The sequence below is a fragment of the Oculina patagonica genome, chromosome 7 (genome assembly GCF_052425735.1).
Source record: "Oculina patagonica isolate OP01 chromosome 7, crgOcupat, whole genome shotgun sequence".
NCBI lineage: Eukaryota > Metazoa > Cnidaria > Anthozoa > Scleractinia > Oculinidae > Oculina > Oculina patagonica.
The window spans coordinates 32,953,063-32,973,556 of record NC_135764.1 but is presented as its reverse complement, the minus strand read 5'-3'; the positions used below and the strand labels follow the sequence as shown (position 1 = coordinate 32,973,556).

General features: G+C 39.2%; 3 protein-coding genes across 3 annotated transcripts; all 3 read right to left on the bottom strand.

Annotated features, from left to right (window-relative positions):
• Positions 1 to 646: 646 nt before the first annotated feature.
• Positions 647 to 2,539, bottom strand: LOC144659588 (ras-related protein Ral-A-like). The gene is made up of 2 exons (XM_078520056.1): positions 2,324 to 2,539; positions 647 to 2,095 (listed from the first exon to the last, which is right to left on the bottom strand). The coding sequence occupies exons 1-2, from the start codon at positions 2,426 to 2,428 to the stop codon at positions 1,604 to 1,606; spliced, it is 597 nt and encodes a 198-aa protein (XP_078376182.1). The 5' UTR covers positions 2,429 to 2,539; the 3' UTR covers positions 647 to 1,603.
• A 6,178-nt stretch (positions 2,540 to 8,717) lies between these two features.
• LOC144660011 (CCA tRNA nucleotidyltransferase 1, mitochondrial-like) lies at positions 8,718 to 13,549 on the bottom strand. The gene is made up of 2 exons (XM_078520553.1): positions 12,633 to 13,549; positions 8,718 to 11,670 (listed from the first exon to the last, which is right to left on the bottom strand). Exons 1-2 carry the CDS (start codon positions 13,474 to 13,476, stop codon positions 11,153 to 11,155), a joined length of 1,362 nt encoding a protein of 453 aa, XP_078376679.1. The 5' UTR covers positions 13,477 to 13,549; the 3' UTR covers positions 8,718 to 11,152.
• An 896-nt stretch (positions 13,550 to 14,445) lies between these two features.
• LOC144659389 (uncharacterized) lies at positions 14,446 to 16,146 on the bottom strand. The gene has a single exon (XM_078519797.1). The coding sequence runs from the start codon at positions 16,078 to 16,080 to the stop codon at positions 14,446 to 14,448; it is 1,635 nt and encodes a 544-aa protein (XP_078375923.1). The 5' UTR covers positions 16,081 to 16,146.
• Positions 16,147 to 20,494: the final 4,348 nt, after the last annotated feature.

Genomic DNA, 20,494 nt, shown 5'->3' with positions numbered 1-20,494 from the left:
AATAAGCCACCCCCCGGTTATAGGCCCATCTACCTGGAATCAAAAAAATTCATCTGATTATAAGCTCCCCCGGATATAAGCCCCCCTCTGTCAGATGACAGTACTGAACAGGGCTAAATGTTGCTTTATTATGCGTTTTAACTTAAAAATGTACCGTATTTCGATCAACACACCTGTGGCACATTTCGGTACATTTTTTTTTAATCTGCTTACAAGCCCTACCCAAAAACCCTTATGAAGTTGTATAAGCCCAGGGCTTATAACCGGAATTTTACGGTATAATTTGCAACTCATCATGGATGCCCATTTATTAGAGTAATGAAGTTGAACAGATCACATATTTGACAACAATTTTTCCCTCTTATAAGAATTTATGATAGTGTTAGAGTTTCTGACGAGATACCGTAAGTTTAATTTGCACTGTACTGTATACTGAAGTGCTGAAAAATCAGTAAACTATCAATTATTAACTTGGCAAATTAAATATTCAAAATTATCGACCCTGGTAACTCGAAACCCCTTTAACTCGAACTGGTTTTCGTTTTAATTCAGAGTTCGAGTTACCAGGGTTCTACTGTATACAAAGTTTGGCTTTGTTTTTAACAAGCTCTTTCCTGACGAGTCTAAAAGAGAAGGTGACAAATGATAAAAATCAAAAACACAAGTTTATTGTCATCTTCATGTGATTCCTTGATTCCTTTCCAAGCTATTTTGCAATGAAATAACGTGATGCTTCTAAAAGGCCTTACACTAATTCTGATGAGCCCCAATCACAAAGTAATAAGTGGCCACTTTCATTTCCCCTAAAGGGTTCTACTGTATTTTGAACAACGTTTGGCACAAAAGAAAAGTGTGGGGCATGCAAATTTTGTGAAAACAGGCCTGACTTATTCATCAAACAATGACAAAATGTAACAATGGAGAGCTCAGCAGATTTCAAGCATGCATGATGCTGCCCTAACCCCCCCCCCTCCCCCCTCTGAGGAAAGACTAGACTTGTAACTTCAAAGAAACAAGTAACCCACCACTTTGTGATAATAACATTATTGGTTTATTTCAACAAGATGTTAACTGAAATAAAGTGCTCAAACTCACTGAGGTTAAAAAAACTAAAATGTCGCATTTAACTATTTGCACCCATAGCAGATTCTATGAGTAAATGAAAGGCCTTGGACAATAAACCTTTGAAATTCAAGTTCACTGATTAATATTTACAATGTCACTGTTATTTATAAACACTTTCAATACACCAGGAGTAATCCTTTAACTCCCAAGCCCATTATGTAAATTCTCCTCTGTGATTCACATTCATTTCACTGAGGTTAGTTATGAGAACATGATGATAGATCAAAACAAGAGATCACTCTTGGGAATTCAAGGAAAAATATTTTCCAAATAAATCTAATTAAATTTACATGGTTTAATGTTTTCAATTTACTACAGAAAACTAAAAATATCTCTTTGAACATGCTTGAAATTTGTACATAAGCTTAAACCTGGCTAGCTTAAAATGGTAAATCACTTAAGCATAGTCCAAAAACATTTCCGCAACATTTTAAATCATACATGTAGAGACACAAATTCACGTCACTCAGACACAAATCTACAAAATTACACACTTCTTTTTCTTCTTTCCAGTTTTTTGCTTTACCGGTTTTAAACCATCTTCTTTCCGCAATTTTATTTCCCTCATCAGATCAAAGAAGACTTTGTCAACGTTCGCTTTGGTTTTCGCTGACGTTTCGACACAATCTACGTTCCATTCCTTTGCTTTTGCTTGAGCTTCGTCCGCTGTAACTTGACGTTTGTCTTCTAAATCAGCCTTGTTTCCAACCAGTAAGAAAGGAATATTTTCATCGTCTCCTTTCACTCGCAGGATCTGCTCTCTAAATTCCGATGTGGCTTCAAATGACTCCGGTTCAGTGATCGAGAACACACAAAGAAATCCCTCGCCGCTTCGGAAATAATTGTCGCGTATCGCTGCGTAATCTTCTTGCCCAGCCGTGTCCAAAATATCAATCTGGCACTCTTCACCGTCTAGAACAACCTTCTTTCGATAACTATCTGCTTTTGTGGGCTCATAGTCTTCTACAAACTGGAATCAACAACGACAAAATCAAACACTTCAGTAAGTTTATCAACAAACATGGCATATATGTGATAGCAACCAGCACAACTCTCTAAAAACGCTGATAATTTAAAATTTTTACAGGATCACTATTTCTTGTTACAACCTAGCATTTTATGCTAACCGTATTAAGCTGAACTACCAAAGCCGAGTTTGAGTAAAAACGGTTTTCTCTAAGTGGTGTTTCATACCCACCTCGTCATACATGAACTGTAAAGTCAAGGCTGATTTTCCAACCCCACCACTTCCCACCATAATAACTTTATGCAAGCCCAATTGCTTCTCCTTAGCATTCGACATCTTGGCAATCTTTTTGCCGCCTAAATTCGTCTAAATCTTCAAGAATATACACCGATCTACAAGCACCTTTCCTTCCTCTGCGAGTTCAACACCCTATGACACTGAGCAACCGCGCCTAAAATCTGTTTGTGTGACGTCGTGGGGAGTAAAATCTAATCACGTGATCACAGAGATGTCATGGCCATTTCAAGTAAGCTTGGATATATAGGAGCTGCATTGAGGAAAATATCTGTCTAAGCAGAAACCAGGAAGCTTAAGAGGCGTTTTTATGAGCAGCGTCATCAGGCAGAAAAATAATAATTTATTAACAAGCCTAAACAGGATACAGCTTTTTAATCGGGCGTGGCCGATTTAAGGTTTACCCTTTGGTCGTCCTAGAGCGTAGTCTCCTGGCGCGGCCAAAAAGACGGGGATAGCTCGGGGTTGCTACAAAACCGCTACGGGTGACGCATACCGCAATGGTTTTCATTTTAGTTTTGACAGGAAATCGTTGCAGGCACACTTGGTCGACTTTTGGGTTAATGTGTAATCAGGTTGTGTTTTTTTGCTTCGGCGGAAGGACAGAGAAAAAAGCTTACGGTGCAAAGTACAGTATGGGGCCCAGTTCTCGGCCACTTTTGACGTAAACTTGTATTTCTTACCTCAGAAGAACCGCAGGAACTTGAAATTTCTCGCAGAGCTAGCTACATTATTCAGCTTTTTGGTGTAAAGCTATCGACCGGTCAAAAATTAATTTGCCCGAGCAATAATAAAAATAAAAGCTCCATTTGTGGGCCCAGTTCTCGGCCACCTTGGCCCAGTTCTCGGCCACTTTTGACGTAAACTTGTATTTCTTACCTCAGAAGAACCGCAGGAACTTGAAATTTCTCGCAGAGCTAGCTACATTATACAGCTTTTTGGTGTAAAGCTATCGACCGGTCAAAAATTAATTTGCCCGAGCAATAATAAAAATAAAAGCTCCATTTGTGGGCCCAGTTCTCGGCCACCTTGGCCCAGTTCTCGGCCACTTTTGACGTAAACTTGTATTTCTTACCTCAGAAGAACCGCAGGAACTTGAAATTTCTCCCAGAGCTAGCTACATTATTCAGCTTTTTGGTGTAAAGCTATCGACCGGTCAAAAATTAATTTGCCCGAGCAATAATAAAAATAAAAGCTCCATTTGTGGGCCCAGTTCTCGGCCACCTTGGCCCAGTTCTCGGCCACTTTTGACGTAAACTTGTATTTCTTACCTCAGAAGAACCGCAGGAACTTGAAATTTCTCCCAGAGCTAGCTACATTATTCAGCTTTTTGGTGTAAAGCTATCGACCGGTCAAAAATTAATTTGCCCGAGCAATAATAAAAATAAAAGCTCCATTTGTGGGCCCAGTTCTCGGCCACCTTGGCCCAGTTCTCAGCCACTAAAAAGCTTGTGCGTAATTATCTGTAAAAAAATGCTCAATTAATTTTCACAGTCATAAAATCACTCTGTAAACCTATTTATACTATATCGATCCCAAATTATTTTTATGATGCTTTGTTTTACTTTAGAAAAGAAGGATTTTAACGCGCCTAGTTGCCTATGTGCAGGTTCTGGCAAAACCGCATTGTGTGACCCGTGCATTTAGATGGTTTATTACTCCGGCTGGAGGCCAGGAGTAGTAAAATGGGTTTGATTTCTTTGTAGTCACAAATCTGCAAAATTGCGCAATCGAGTGACGTAATCCCATTGTGCTTTGCGTACCATCTGCTTGACCTCGACAGGGAAAAGTCGCCATTGAAGTGAAGTCATTGATGCGGAGTCTTTTGTGCCACGGAACGGATTACAAACTTTCAAGGTCTTGTTTGTTATGCTAAACACGTAAACTTCCCTCTCTGGGGAAAGTACAGATTGCTAAAACCTTGGTAGTGTTAAGAAATCCATCTTTCTTTCGTGGCCGCGAAGACTGTGTCGCGACGTACTTTATATCAGTGTGTTTTGAATACAAATCATGGACTTGATCAAGGACTTTCTGCGGCTTCTCGAGACTTCAGAAAGCAAATGTTATGTATATTATTGCTTTGAATTTTAGATGACATTTTTACAAGGATCAGTAAAAGAAGTCAAGTAAAAAATTATAATGCAAAAGCCGTCCGCTGCAGTACAAGAAATGCTTTTGCGTGAATAAATTTAATTAAGCGTGCAAGGGTTGTTTCACGAGTTTTAAAATTGACGCTTTTGAGACCTTTTGAATACATTTCTTTGCTTCACCTTCTATGAAAATTAATCTGAAATAACGTTTCTTTCAAGTTTCTTTCATTTGTCCATCTTTAGTTCGATATTTTAGGTTTTGAAGATCTAGACATCGATCTGTTTCGAGACAGACGCGGTGTTATCTGATCATCTTTCAACGGCGACCAGACTTTTAGTTTTGTGTTTTATAAAAGATTTAAAAAATTACTCCAGTACTCCAGAAAAATGCAAACAAGTAGTTTGATTAATAGTTAAGTAAATGAAGAGCGTAGAAAGTATTACCAATTCAGTTTTTGGAAGGAACCATGTAGTTTCAGAGTTGTGTAAACAATATTCCAGTCTCCTTCGCAGCCGCTATTTGGTGGTCACGCAACGCTTCCGTGATTCGTAAATAACTCCCGAAAAACGCTTTTCTGCACCAAGAAGTACCACATTGAGATGGTTTTATATTTTGACAAGTCTTCATTAGCGAGTCCTTACTCCAGCGGAACGAAATCCCGGTTTAAGACGTTTAACGATTCCCCGATATAACGATATGGTTTCGCCAGTCCCTTGGTACATCATTTATATATCGGGGTTCCACAGTATTGTCTAAGTTTACTGGTCATTTTGTTTATTTGTTTGCATTTAAGTCTTCACACTGTAAAACAACGTCTATATTCCTAGTTTTATCTAGGCAGCTTTTCTTTATTCTTTATAGGGAAGATATTTGTTTACAATCATTGTCTCTGTTATTTAAATGTTCGATAAATGTCCAACAAGTTTACACAAAAGCACATTAATAACGATAGGTGACGTCAACGATATCTTTGCTATTGTATTTTATGTTTTATTTTAGCCTCTTATACCCGGGAGTTCCGATACGTACCCAATCCCCTCCCTAATCCTCCACCCCTATGTCACTTCCAGGGCCGGAGTGAACGCTCTGCTAGCGTCTTGTTTTGCAGTGAAAAGGTCTTGAAATATTTAGGTGTTGTAGAAATAATAGACAAGACAAGAGTCAGCTCAAAACTTAGAGATAAGATTGAACTTTATTTTTAAAACATTTATTTCTTTCATTCTGGCAGCAGCAGATGAAATTATATTAAAAACCAAGCGCTAAGCTGTGATAGCGAGCAGGGTGGCCGAGAACTGGCAAATACGCAAACGTCGCAAGAAAAAATTTCGAAGTAAATTAAGACCAAAAAATACAACGGTTCAACGAAAAGTTAACTAAAGCAGAAAGCTGAATTATTCTACGTTTCACATGCCAAAAATTAGCTCGTATGGTGGGGGCTTTTGGATAAAATACGAATTTAACTACATCCATGAATTTGGAGCCGTAAACAAACAACTACCTCCGCGTAAACTCGACGTGTGAGCTTTCTATATCGAATTGAACGATCAAACTCAAGATACTTAAAGCACATGAATCAGTCTATCGTTTGAAGGAAATACCTTTTCTTTTTGATTCAACTGGAGTGTGAAAAAACGCGTTAAACACAAAGTGGCCGAGAACTGGACCCGGCCGAGAACTGGGCCGATATATTCACCATTGTGAAATTGCACTTACTTTGACAAGTTAAAGTTATTTTTGTAAATGAAAAAGGTAACGTCATTGATGTCACGCAGTGTTTTTTTTTAGCAAACTAGATGGTTTGCTGGTTTCTGACTATGAATGGGGGTGTGATCTTGCGGTATATTTTTTGAGCCTGACTCCGCCGTAAAACTTTTTTTTTATTTAGGAAGAACTGTGTCGATTTTCATTTCGAACAATTGGTCGTCAAGTCGTTTGTCACAAAGAGTAGAATGTTTGTACAGCATGTTTTGGAATTATTTTAGATTTGGTTAGTAAGACGCTTCTGAAGACCTGAGCAAAACATTGGGAATGTACAGTATTAATAGGAACTTGAATGGAATTTTTCACAAGTTGGATAAAGGTATCAACTGAAAAAAATGGAATTCAAAATGAGAACTTTTGGATTTTGTTGTAATTAAATTTTATCGCGGATTGGATGCATAATATCACGGCTTTGAAAGTCTTCAAATAATTAGAAAGGTTCCTTTCTTCCTTTTGATCTTATTGTTATTTTCATGTATTGATTATTCGAAAGTGGTTTTCGTTGATACGAAAAAAAAACGGGTTTTCACTGAATTGCTTGAAGTATTTTTAGACGTGATAATATTGGCTTAATCAAATTACATTGTGCACGAAATATTTGTTATTCTTTTGTCTTGAAACTTTGAGGAAATTAAAATTTTTGTTTGACAGTAGTGTATGAAAGGCATTTTATAGAACTGAACAAAAAATAAGAAACATTGATAAAGGTTATTTCAAAGATTTATTTTGCCTGATTTTGAAGGGTTTCAGGAGTTTTAAAGAGTGCTGGTAAACGGCTGTATGTTGTTTGTGATTACGGATCTTATTTAGTTTCGAACGCTCTAATTTTTGAAAGGTTAAAACAGGTTAAAACCGGGCGGTTTCATGAGTTTTTTGGGTAGAAAGGTACGGTGGTGGTAAAAAAAAAAATGTTTAGAAAGGAATGACTGTAGTAGCACGTAAGTCGGAGGTTTGCGTGAGTCACGGGGTATAGTATGCGTGAGCTGGATTTCCGGCGTCATAACGGCATGTTTTGTTTACTGAAAGATACACTCGACGTTTAGTTAGCTTAGTCGGCTTGGGAAACTATTTTAAAAATGAATGTTGTAATAGTTAATTAATAGTAATCTAGAATTAACCCACGCTCGATTGGAGTCTGTTCTGGATTCGCGCTACCTTTTCGCCGCGAAGGAATTTTGTAAAATTTCGCTAGTGGAAAGAGGTACTGTAAGAACAGTATCAATAACTCAAAAGGAGGAACTTCTTTGTAGCTCTGAATTAAGACGTATGATAAAATTTTAGAATAAGAAACTTTCGATATATGGTTTTCATATTGTTTTTGTCAATTTCCTTTTGTGGCAGATTTTTTGAGAATCAGCTTTTCTTTCGTGTGATGACAGACACAGGACAGAACGAGAGGTGGATGAGAAAGATGCCGAAGATGAATAGGCACCGAAAAACGACAAGAACCGTCAAGGACTTATCTTTAGAGGGCGGGGAGTTTTGGCATACTGTATTTCGAGGACTGGACTGGACTAGTAAAACGCGGACTAGTAAAACGCAGACTTGTAAAACGCGGACTAGTATAACGCGGACTAGTAAAACGCGGACTTGTAAAAGGCGGACTAGTAAAACGCGGACTAGTAAAACGCGGACTTGTAAAACGAGGACTAGTAAAACGCGGACTTGTAAAACGCGGACTTGTAAAACGAGGGCTTGTTAAGCACGGACTTGTAGAACGCGGACACTAAACGGAAACTAAACGGTTTAGCGAGCGAAACAATTTGTGTTTGAAGCTCTTGTGTGTTTCTTCGACGGCATATTTCTAGCTTTTTTGAGCACTCTATGGTCTGTTTTAGCGTGGAGATGTTTTTGCAGTATAGCACATGTTCGTTCTGCAAACCCCTACTAAAACAACGGGATTGATGCTATGAGTTGTGTGCATATGTTTCTTTCTTTCCACTACTTGACGTCTGTTGAGTGCAGTCGTTTGTATTGCTCGCACGAGGTAGAACGGGGCCCGTCCAGAAATCAACAGTCAATCGTAAATAAAGGTGACGGGCCTACACGACTCAGGACTACGTTCGTGACATTAGAATATTTGCTGTTAAATGTTTAAATTCGGTCTTTCGACCTTATTTGCTTCTGACTTCTTTCTGAGGGTACTGTTTTAATTTGGGGGCAGTATGTGGTAAATAAAGGTGACGGGCCTACACGACTCCTACGTTCGTGACATTAGAACATTTGCCGTTATATGTTCAAATTCGGTCTTTCGACCTTATTTGCTTCTGACTTCTTTCTGAGGTTACTGTTTTTTTGAGACATTATGTATTGAAGAGAGCCGTAAGATGATTGTGGCCAAGGAATTCGAAGTGTCTAGAGGCGTTTTACAAGTCCGCGTTTTACTAGTCCAGTCCAGTCGACAAGTTAAAGACACATCAAGACCACCCCACTGTGAATTGCCATAGCACAGACAAAATTATAGTCAATATCTTATGTGTTTTTAAGAGAATTACATAAGAACCAAGGCATGTCTTGTCTTGCCTTACATTGACATGCAATAATTTGGAAATACTAAGCTCGTAACAGTTTAAGACAGAATCCATCAGGAATTTGAGTAACATTAATTTTAGTTACGCAAAAATTGAGCACCAGAATAATTTAAATCCTTGTGTTCTTTCATACCTTGTTAAAGGCTTGACATGTGATAACACCAACATAACACCAACAACAGTTCTTTATCAGTGGGGATTGAAGAAAAAAATGGAAACATCATCACACAGTTGACCCCCATGCAAAAACACTCCAGGATGTCACGGGACTGTTTGGTGTCCGTCTGCCAATTTCTAACTTCAAATTCCAATGTTAAATTCACATTAAATTTTCAATATTTCTTAGTTGTCTAAATTTTACTAATTCTTTTAAAAAAAACTATCACCTGCCAAACATCCCCAAAAATCACTCAAAAAATTACAAAATACCGCAATACATAGATACATGGGATGAGTGAAGTTTCCTTGTATTCCTTGAAACACCAACAAGATATTTCCGTTTAAGGTGGCTGATAATGGGTTTCAGTATTTCCCAGTCCTTATACTTTGGTTCAGTACTAAAAGCCTTCATCAATTGCTATTACAGTAATGGTATGAAACAAATGTTCAATCATTCATCAACAAGTTGTGATCATTTTCTTGACAATAGTAGTTCCCCGGTAAACAGTTGTAGTACTGTCCCATCAAAGTGCAATGCCTGGAAAATACCGAAAAGCACACGACCGTCAGGTGAAACCGCACCTTACAGTATTACCAATACACTGCACTTTGCTAAGTCAAACTTTACATTGTCTAGTCGTCTACTTCAATCTTTTATTTGTATTGTGTGAGATACATTTATAAATTGAAACCATCATGTCATTAAGTAATAATGCAATCTCGACAACGTTCTAGATATTATATTATGCACACTAATACAGCTCATGCAAGCCCTGTGACTTACACAAACACAGTCGGACTGAGTGCTACTTAAGTGACTGCTTCGTGGTTTCTGCTGTACTGAACCCTGCCTTTCAAGGCAAAGCGCCCGATTTTAAGCTTCTCAAGCTTCTCAATGTTCTTGTTAATTTATAAATAAGGCAGTTCCAGGAAATGTCCATAAATGCCCCAAGGAAGGTTGTTAGAAATTCCAAAGGGGAAGGGGGTGGGAATTAAAAGCCAATTTTGTTAACAGAAAAGTGTGAAGCCACACTGAAATTTATATAGCGGTGGGAAAACCTTCTGTGGGAGGGGTATGGATATATTTTTCTGTAACAGTCACAAATAAGTTATAGCAATAAATAGAAGCCATTCAGAAAACAAAAAAAATGGAAATTTTAACACTACTTTCCAACTTCTCACAGAATGATGCCAACAAAATTTTCACCCTCCCATCTGTATTGACAACTACAAAAAAAATTAAAATCCATTTATTGGGGAAAAAAATTAAGCTACACTGGCTTCTGAAAGGGCACAGGCTGAAAGTCCTATAAAATGCAGCAAAAAAATTCTGACCAAAATATGCATACACTGCTAATTACATAAGCAGAAAAATCCCCACCAGTGCTCTTTTATCTAAGTTGTATGACTTCTATCATGAAATTCAAAAATAGAAAGATGAGTCAAACACTTGTGCAAGTAAAGCAGAAAATTCATATAGGCAATAACAAATTGACATTTTTGGCAAAGGACTGCAAATTACAGCATGGCAAAATCAGGTCAAAGGACATTAAATCAGGAGCTTATCAAATCCAATTTTTATAACGGGAAAAAGTTTGCAATCAAAGGAACTTTATAGAAATCAACAGCTACAAACTGGCCCAGGGGGGGTACTCCGGCTTGTAAATGACGGGAATGATCAAAGGATTTTTTGGGTTTGAAATTTTCAATTCCAAGATTTTTTTGGGTTGGAAGATTTGGCAAGTATTTTTTTGGGTGACTTGATTCAAATAGGGGATTTTTGGGTATTAAAAGCAAACTAAAGTGCCTTGGCACGGCCTTGGCGTATTTATGGTAAGATGAATCATCAAACTCAAGCATTATTGCCCCTCCTGGCAATTTAGGGGTAATTTGACAAGGGATTTTTTGGGGGGTTATTTTTGGTCCAGGGATTTTTTGGGGTAATGTCGGAAGACTTAGGGATTTTTTTGGGTCCTGAGTTTTGCCTTCATTCAATCATCCCCGTCAATTACAAGTCGCAGTACCCCCCTGGGCAAATTTGTCTATGGGATTCACACACATGACTTTCACTTAAACAAGTCACTAGTAAGTTCAAATATTTAATTATCTGTTGAATTCTATGCGGAAAAGTGGAAAGAAAGTTTGAATGTTCGCCTTGGTTATTTTGACTTCACCAGTGGATGCTATGCCAGAACAACTTAAAGGCTACCAGTAAACAACAGTCCTAACTATCTTTGAAAAGTTTAGCTTTATCTAACAAGTCAGCTACACTGGCAGTAAAATAACTATCCTTCCAAACTTCTTTGAGTTTTCCAAGCATTTTTCCAAACTCTGGTCCTGGCTTGACTCCTAGCTTTTTCAAGTGTCCTCCATTGATGGGAAACTCTGGAATGTGCCATGCTTTAATTTCCTGCGCATGATCATGTCTTCCTTGGTAATGCAAGAGTTCTGCTACATGGCTTTTTACAAGATTCTTTGTCTGTGTATTAGGTGCTGAGACTATCATGTCCTGATATGGCTTCAGAGCATGCTCATGGGATTTGGGCTGTCTGTGCTCCGTTGTAAATTTTCCCAAGGCTTTTTCAGCATTGGAAAGCTTCCATCGTTTAGCTAGGTCTTCAGCTTGCTCTGCAGTCTTGACAAGAGTACACAACAGAGTTTCAGGTTGGAGTGGATGGATTTTGTGTTCATTCCATGCTCTGGTCAACTCCTGCATGCTTTCTTCAGAATAATCAGGAAGGCCTGAAATTAAATAAGCAGAATATCTTAAAGATATTGAGAGGGTTTATCATCTAGAATAAAAAAGGGTAACTGCATCATGCCAGTGTCCCATACAGCAGGAGTTTATCCCAGTTTCTGTAGTATTATAAAGCTGTGTTCACATTTAACCGGAAACATGTTCGCAATAAACATGTTTCAAGAAAACATGTTTCACCTAAACATGCTTGTTATTGCATTGTTCACATTAGGTGTCAGTTTCAAACACATTTCATGCCTGGTGAGTAATTTATGCAGTTTTACAGTTCATGCATAAATCTTGTACACTTTAACCAAAAAATATACATGTCGCTCAAAATTACAATAAACTTTCCATTAAATCTTTGTCTTTCTGTTTATTTTCAAGCCCTTCGATGGAGCAGGGTTTTCAAGGAGACAGTATTGTCAGTGTTTGCGGTATCTTCAGTAAAAGAAGAATTTTTTATGAAGTTTGTTTTTGCATTGCAATGCTGTGCGCTTGTATCTGCCGTTGTAAACTTTTGTGGCTATGTTCTGCCAAATATTCTGCTTTCTACCCATCGCTGATAATTCACAACGAAACATGTTTCATTCGTGATCAGACTAATCATGTTTCGGCCTAGTGTGAACACAGCTTTAGTGACTAGGAGAATTTCCTCTCCCCCCTCTCAGATAGGATGCCATACTATTGCAGGGTTACCCCCAGCATAAATTTGCCGGTACCCATTCATACACCTGGGTGGAGAGAGGCACTGTGAGAGTTAAGTGTGACTGTGTCTTGCCCAAGGACATAAGACAAGTGACCGAGAGCAGGTTGAGCCTGGACTCAGACTGCTCAATCTGTGCCTCCTTCATGTAAATGGTTCCCTTCAAATTAAAGAGATGAACAATTTTCTTTGGTATAGACTCAACAGTTCATATATGAACTCACTGATATTCATGACTTGAAATTTTTATCCATCACTCACCAATGGACTGAGAAACATTCAGCTCATACATTCGGCGTAAAAGATCAGATGTGTGATTCCCAGTCAAGATTTTTGAGACTTCCATCCAAATACGTTCCACAGAAATATTTCTCAATCCATCAGAGCATTCTTGAATGACATTCAAAGTTGTTTGGTCGTGATTGTCTGCTTCCAAAGCTATTCTCCCGTAGAAACGAAAATATCTCAGAATTCGTAAGTAATCCTCTTTTATCCGCAACCTTGCATCACCCACAAATCTCACGCGACGTTCGAATAAATCTTTTCGTCCACCAAAATAATCGTACAAACTCCCGTCCAGCCCCACACTCATGGCGTTAAATGTAAGATCTCGCCTTTCTGCATCTAGCTTCCAATCATGAGTAAATTCCACTTTTGCATGTCTGCCGTCAGTTTCAGTGTCAATTCGCAAAGTTGTCACTTCGAAATCTCGTTTGTTGACGTGTGCCGTGACGGTACCGTGTTGTAAGCCTGTTTCTATGTAATGGATCTTGTGCTTTTGGAACAACTCAATCATTTCCGGCGGCGTAGCATTTGTACTGAGGTCTACATCTTTTGGTTGTATACCCAAAAGAATATCACGCACCGCACCGCCGACTATTCTTATGTCAAATCCGTGCTCTTGGAATGGTGCTGCAACAGTAAACAGTTCTTGAGTAAGAACACTTTTGAATTCGGGCGAGTCCAGTTTTTCAACCGCAACGTTAGACATATTCCCACGAAATGGCTGAAAGATGTGACGCGAAATGAACGGTGATTGCTTTAAACTGATTCTCCCTAACAGAAATCGTAGAGAGTAAATCGTTTTGAACACGGTAACAACCATGAAACTGTTTTAGTTTCACCTTCGCCACATTCACGTTCACCTTCAGTAAACCGCCATTTTGATACTGCCGCTGATATTTTGAAAAGTACCTCAAGTATGCTTCATGAAGATTACACCAATGCGCGCGTGTCGATCCGAGTCACGCGATGTCACATGCACAAAGAATAAATACCTATTATCCGGGGGGGGGGGGGGGCGTATTACTACAAGCGGTTCCTTCGTTTTTCTAAGTCCGAAAGAAAGCTCGATTTTTTGCTTCACACTTGACGGACTAAGAAAAAAGGGGAATGCTCTTCATCACTTATTGATTTTTTAAAAAATATATTTATGAATTATTTATGTAAGTGATGGAAGTAATAAAGTTGAAGATGAAGTAGCCCGGGTAAAATCAGTCTGGTCGCTGATCAAGCCATCTATCGACCGAATAGTTTACGGAAAGTTATATCTTCCAACTACAAATGACTTGTTTACTAAGTAAACAGTGGCAATTTATTTTAATCAACTAATGACACTAATAGTCTCTTTAGTTATTTGGTTGCCTCCGTGCAAAAGAGCCGAGGAGGTGCGAATGAAGCAGTCACTGAAATGATAAACAAACCCCAAACTTGCAATGTCGCAAACTTTAAATCTCAAATCGCAAGAATTTAAGAAAACTATGTGATACACATTAATGGGAACAACTCACCCAGAAAATACGGGCAAACAACCCAAAATATCAAAATTGCTAGTTTTATGTGCACAAAAACATCTTGATCTCCTTCTTGTTTTCGTTTTATCTTAGAATAACACTCTATGACAAATTTACAACACCCGAAACACTCGAGAAACACGCAAAATTGAAAACAACAACAAAAAGTTGACGGAATTATACACCGGCGTATATATAAGATATCCATCTAGTACAAATGTTTTCGCGAGTAATCTTATAAATGGAGTTCTTCTACAGTCTGTGTTTAGCACTCGTTTAAATCAAAGCCTGTAAGACAGGATTTTTAAACAAGGCTCAGTATCGTGATAGCAAACCACTGCATGTCCGTCAGTGTTTATTCCGATGCTAACAGGCGCCTCATCCAGAACTATCTTTCCAACAAATGCGCCATTGCTGGTATTGAAAGCTTGAACGCTGTCAGTGCCTGGGTCTGCGACCAAGATATTTGCCGTGCTTCCGTCAATAGCTATTCCTCGAGGGCATTCTAGATCCTCGCCAATTTCACGCTGACAAGCGCCTTTTGCGTCAAACACTTTGACAACTCCATCATCCCGATCGCAAACAAAGAACTCTTTGTTGTAGTAAAGCGCTTTTCTGGGGCAAAGGAGGTATCCTTTTCCAAAAACAAAATTGTTCTTTTGTTGGCTGGTCGGCTGAACATTGATGACTGCAACACAACTCTCATCCAGCGCCTCAGAAGTAACAATAATTTGTTGGCCGTCAGGCGTGGTGGAAACACTTGAAAAGTTCCCTTTTGAAAACTGCGAACTGAAGACGCTCTCATACATGCTTGAATAGAACATCGGAGAAAACCTTCCACTTTCCCGGTGGTAAGCCAAAAGACGGTTGTGTGAGCGATTCACGACAATAACACCGTCAAGATATTTATCATGCTGGAAGGCAACGTCGTACAGATCGCCAAATTTCACGCCAAATGATCGAAGATAGTTGCCGCTTTGTGTTAAAATGTGGACTCGGTTGGACTCGTCGTCTAAAACAGCCATTTCTCCCTTCTGAGCTGACAACGCGATCGTGTAAGGATTGAAAGATGTTTCACCAATATCGTCAGCGGTGATGGTTTTCACCACAGTTACCTTTGCCAGATGCTTTGTCGCTAAACTTTCTTCGCTTTCTTTTGCCAACTTTCCGAACCATTCCGCCTTCAGCCGCTGCTCGAGGTCTTCGTTTGGAAAGAAATCCAAGTCAAAAGCGTGTGAACCTTTGGAGGGCATCACGTCAAAATGACAGCTTGCTTCCAACATCTTTACAATAGCCGCTTTTGATTGCACTTTCTTAGAGTTGTTTGGCTGTCGAAGAACTTCTTCTGCCTGTTTAACGGACAGCTCGAGCCTTTCAAGCAAATGACTAATTTCCTTGACAGGATCTTTGTCTGCGTACTTTTTTACGTAATCGTTTACCTTTGCAATCATAATCTCCTCTTGCGACTTTATCATCTTTGTAATCTTGCTTGCCTTGTCATTGATGATGCGCTTCAAGGCTTCTCCTTTCGCTTTAACATCATCATCAGCAGCAAAGCTTTGACCAGGCTTCTGCGCCGATTTTCGCAGTGCTTCTATCTTTTCCTTGCTTCTCTCCAAAGCTTTCATAATTTCTTTCTCAGCTCGTGGGACAGAAGCTTTCTCTAGCAATCGTTTGATCATAGTGTTGGTTGGTATTGCAGATATTCCTTCACGCGGAATAGGAACATTTCCTCGGCAAATTGGGCAATTGATGTGTCTTCTATTAGACGGTCGTGCTTTGATGATGTCCTCTAAGCAACCTTTACAAACGTTATGGGCACAATTTGGAAGACATTTGGGTTCCTCGAAATCTTCTAAACAGATCGGACAGGACAATTCGTCCAACACTGCATCATTGAACGGAGAGGACGACATCGAGAATATTTCCCTTGGCTTCTCGCTGACTAACGACCACGAAACACTTATCAATGCGAGAGTGGAGTCTGAGGTTTTATACAAAATTCTCGCACATTTTGTCGCATTTTTTCGCATCAATTCCTTCACCCGATTGGTTAATTATAGCGACTTTTACTAAGTTCAAGGAATGTCAACGTAAAAATATCCGTTCGACGTGAATTACGCTAACGAGAAGCTGCGATTTAAACATTCTTTTTCACAATACGTCTTTTTTCAGCAAAACGAAGAAATGTTTGAAACATGTGAATATTTGGTACTTAAAAAAGGTCATAGCATGAAGAATATTTGCGGCGCATCTGCATATGTGCATAAGAACGAATTATAAAGCTTTACACATTAGAGTGCAAATAACGTGCCAAATGGTCAATTGCCTAATGTTTTACGTGTGATCAAAAACATTTCCCTTTTTAAATATTTCTAGCGCATGACTTTTAATTTTAGGGAATTTACGTTTTGAAAATGGCTATTTCTTTTATTTTTTATCACTTAAAAGCGTGTTTGAAGAACCCTGGCCATATCGTTTCACTTCCCGAGACGCCGGCGTAGAGAGAACCATCTGAGGGAGCGAAATGACATGCTATGATCTTTAACAGAGCCTAATGATAGGATTTATTTCTTTTTTGAAATTGCCAAGGTATATATATTATATACAGACTGAGAAGCGAGGTTATGGCAACACACATGTATTTTATTTGCGCGCACAAGAACTGAAAATTTGCGCTAACTTATAACCGATACAAGATACGGAATTTATCTTTTTCTGATAAAAAATTAATAACTTTTTTCTGTAAGAAAGATACCCCGAGAACCTCAGCTATTATATAACAACTAATACAAGTTCACTTCTTCATGAAAGTTTTTAGATATACACCTAAGCATGTATTGTGAGGAATTTTTTTTATGGGAACTTAAATCTTCTAGCTTGGTTAAGTAGATTTATCGAAGTTTGATTTCCTGTAAACAAAATGAACTTTTTTCATTTGGAGTTCGATCTGCAGTGCCCTGGATAACGCTCGCCGTGGAACCTTCTGCATGCAGTTTATGACTCTTCCCAAGGCTCCACACGCGTTGGTCAGTCGTGATTTGAAGAGACTGGTTCCAAGCTAGTTGTTTGCATACTTAGTACACTTTGATTGGCAATTGTTACCATTTTCGTGTGTCGGCGCTGACGTTATTGTCTCCTAAGCACAACGGGAAAAAATGGACGGCCCTCAATCTTCATTCTATTCATTTCTGAAGGAGCCCATGTTAGATCTCGAGCCAGGTGTCTCTGAAGGGCATGATAATCTGGCCAGGTTTAACGTTGAACTGGAGCAAAGCATAGCACAAAACCTCGGTAAGTTAGTAGCTACACTAACACTGCTTTGTCGCGGCGTGCGGCGATCTGAACCTTCGCCGGCGCTCATTTTTTCACAATTCAGTCACTTATAATAACTTTGACGAAACAAAGGCGTGGGAGCGTATGAACAAACTGGCCACCGAAACACTAGTGGTCCAAAATGACAAGAACTTTTAAATCTCAAGTTTGTCTGCTCAACGGATGTGTAATACAAGAAATGATTTTTGATTTTTGCGCCATTCAATTTTCAGGAGCACCCAACGAGAAATGTTTCAGTAAAAAGTGTTGGAATCCCTTTGTTCTGTTTCCCTGTATCGTTTAGAATCTTTTAAAGGATATCCGTGTAAATTAACGCACTTAGATCTTTTCGCTGAATATTTAAATGGAAGAAACTTTTTGAGAACAAAGTCTCGTAACCCAAATTTGCGAGCTGTTGTTTCCTTTTCAAGAATCGTAGCTGTCGTATCCCTGTACCAAGTTGTTTAGTGAATGATTTTTATTTAGTTCAATATAGCTCCTTAAACCTTTTTTTTCATCATCTGGCCTTGAAGACCAAAATCTTGACCAAGAACAGTTGATCCACACTCAATTTATTGTCAATTCTTTCCTTTTGGGTGCAGGAAATAACGAATAGATACAGTTACAATCTGATCTGAGCGGTTTTCTCTGAATTAATACCAAAAAAAAAACATTCCAAATTTACACTTAGGCTACCTAAAAATTTACAAGTAAAACTGTGTCGAGTAAATTTGCATCAAAGTTTGAACCAGTTCCGTGACTCGTAAACCGTCAAAATTGGCTTCCTTGTGACGTAATCTCTTCTGGCTCTCTCGCAGCCAATCAGCTTCTTTTCGGACTGTAAAAAACAAGCTTGCTATAATTCCTGCTGAAAATTTCCGCGAGGGATGAATGAAAAGCTACCGAAAGTTTCGGCAACACAAAGTTACTATATTTATTCCATTAGGCGCCCACCCTCGAATAAGCGCCCACCCTTTAAGTAGCTCGGGGATGGGGGTTGGCATCCAACCCTCCCCCTTATACGTTCGATGGCTAAATCCTTCCCTGAAGAAGTAAAGAGAAATTTTGTTACAATGACATTTTTAATTTTCGATTTTTGAATAATATCAGTCATAGCGGCCATTTCTTTACATAAACTTCCTTTTGTTTCTTATCAGGATCAGCTAATGCCAACACTCAAGACCCGAAAGAAACTGCCGCGAAGGACGAGAACGAGTTGAAACATGTCCGGCCAGTAAAACGTGCTGCAGTGCGAACAAAGATATCTTTGCATCAGAAGCTTGAGCTGGAGTATGCATTTCACCGCAATCCATATCCTACACAAGCAGTGCGGGCTCACTTGGCTTACAGTCTCGGACTTGGCAATCAAACTTTGGTGATAAGCCTGGCCGAATCGAATGCTGTTTTAAAAATTAAATTTGCATACAAAGCTAGTAAAACTGACTGCATTAGACAATTCCATTAATGCCCTTTCGCATTTTTCAAACTCTTCGCCCTTTTTGCCGGGCATTAACTATTTTTCGAACAAGAATTAATAATGAACAAACGGAACTTGTAAGGATGTGAGGTGTTTTACTGAGGTCAATAAGCAATTCAGTCAGACGTGATGGAAATACAATTAATTTCATCAAACGCTTCATCCCTTAACAGTTAATTTTCTTTTTGCAAGGCCGCGATTTAATTATCCTTTCAAACATTTTATTCAAGTAGAATTTCGTGTTCCTAAATCTACAGAACTGGTTTAAGAAGCGACGGTACCGCTGGCGGAGAGAGCCACCAAATGCTGGTGAGCCTGTGCCATTTCCTTACTTCTCACCAGAGCAGGTCCAAGTCTTGGACCAACATCCCGCACCACAAGACACATATCCTTGCTGCTTCCAAGAAACACTGGCCCGCCATCAAGAGAGCGTGCAGTTTCCATTTTATTGAGTGTATGAGCCGGGCTAGACTTGCTCCAAGTCGCTCGTTTCGTGACGATAGAGTTACTTGAGTAAGGGACGGACCATTATTTTCTTGGAGGAGGGGGGGGGGGGGATGAAAAATTTTCCTCTGCAAACTTTTTTTTTTTAGTTTATGCACCTCTGCAAACATTTTTTTTCGAATTTCTTACTAATCTTTGTTATACATATCGTGTTTGCAAACAATTTATTTTGTCTTTCCAGGCCCTGCAAACAATTTTTTTCAATATTTTTCATCCCCCCCCCCCCTCCAAAAAATAATGGTCCGTCCCTAAGCTCGCTTTGAAATCGCACGTGAGAGACCGCGCGAAATTCATTTGTCTGTGCGTCGATGAATGGCTCGGAAAGAGGTCGCTCGTTCCGCCACGATCGCCGCCATTTTGATTTTTATGCCCGCGCGCGCCCTCCGTTTCCGTATCCAGTGGTCTCCTGCGAATCAAACGAGCGACTTGGAGCAAGTCTAGAGCCTGTGTCACAGCGGATTTTGTCCCCCCCTCAACAATTGTTATTTAAGCTTACTCTCTCAGTCTTAATCAACGTCGATATGAAACAAATTCTAAATTCTTACTTTTAATTACGCCTTAATATGAACAAAAACAGTTGCAACTAACGGTAACACAAAGTCTTAGAAAAACGCGAACTCCGTTGTACTCCAGGAGTACGATAGCGAAGTATGATCACTTTTGACGGGGGATCAAAATTCGCGAAGGGGGGACAAAATCCGCTAGCAAATATTGACTCCCGGGGGTCAAAATCGGCTAGGACACCGGGCCAGCTTGCGCTATTTCTTAAAACAATTCGTTTCCAGAGCCTTCGTTCCTCTTGTTACCTGATCCGAAGGCGGGCTCTGAGGACAAAATTGTTTTTTAATTGGGTTAATAAAACTCCGAAACTTACGTATGTGTCATCGAAGATTTGCCAAATACGGGACTTGTTCCTGCGATTGTATATGCCAGCATTTTTTAATTTGTATTTTCAACGGGAGCCATATATAAAAATAGATCGGGTACGTCCCCGATTATGGCTCCTGATTTTCAACAAATTGATCACCGAGTTG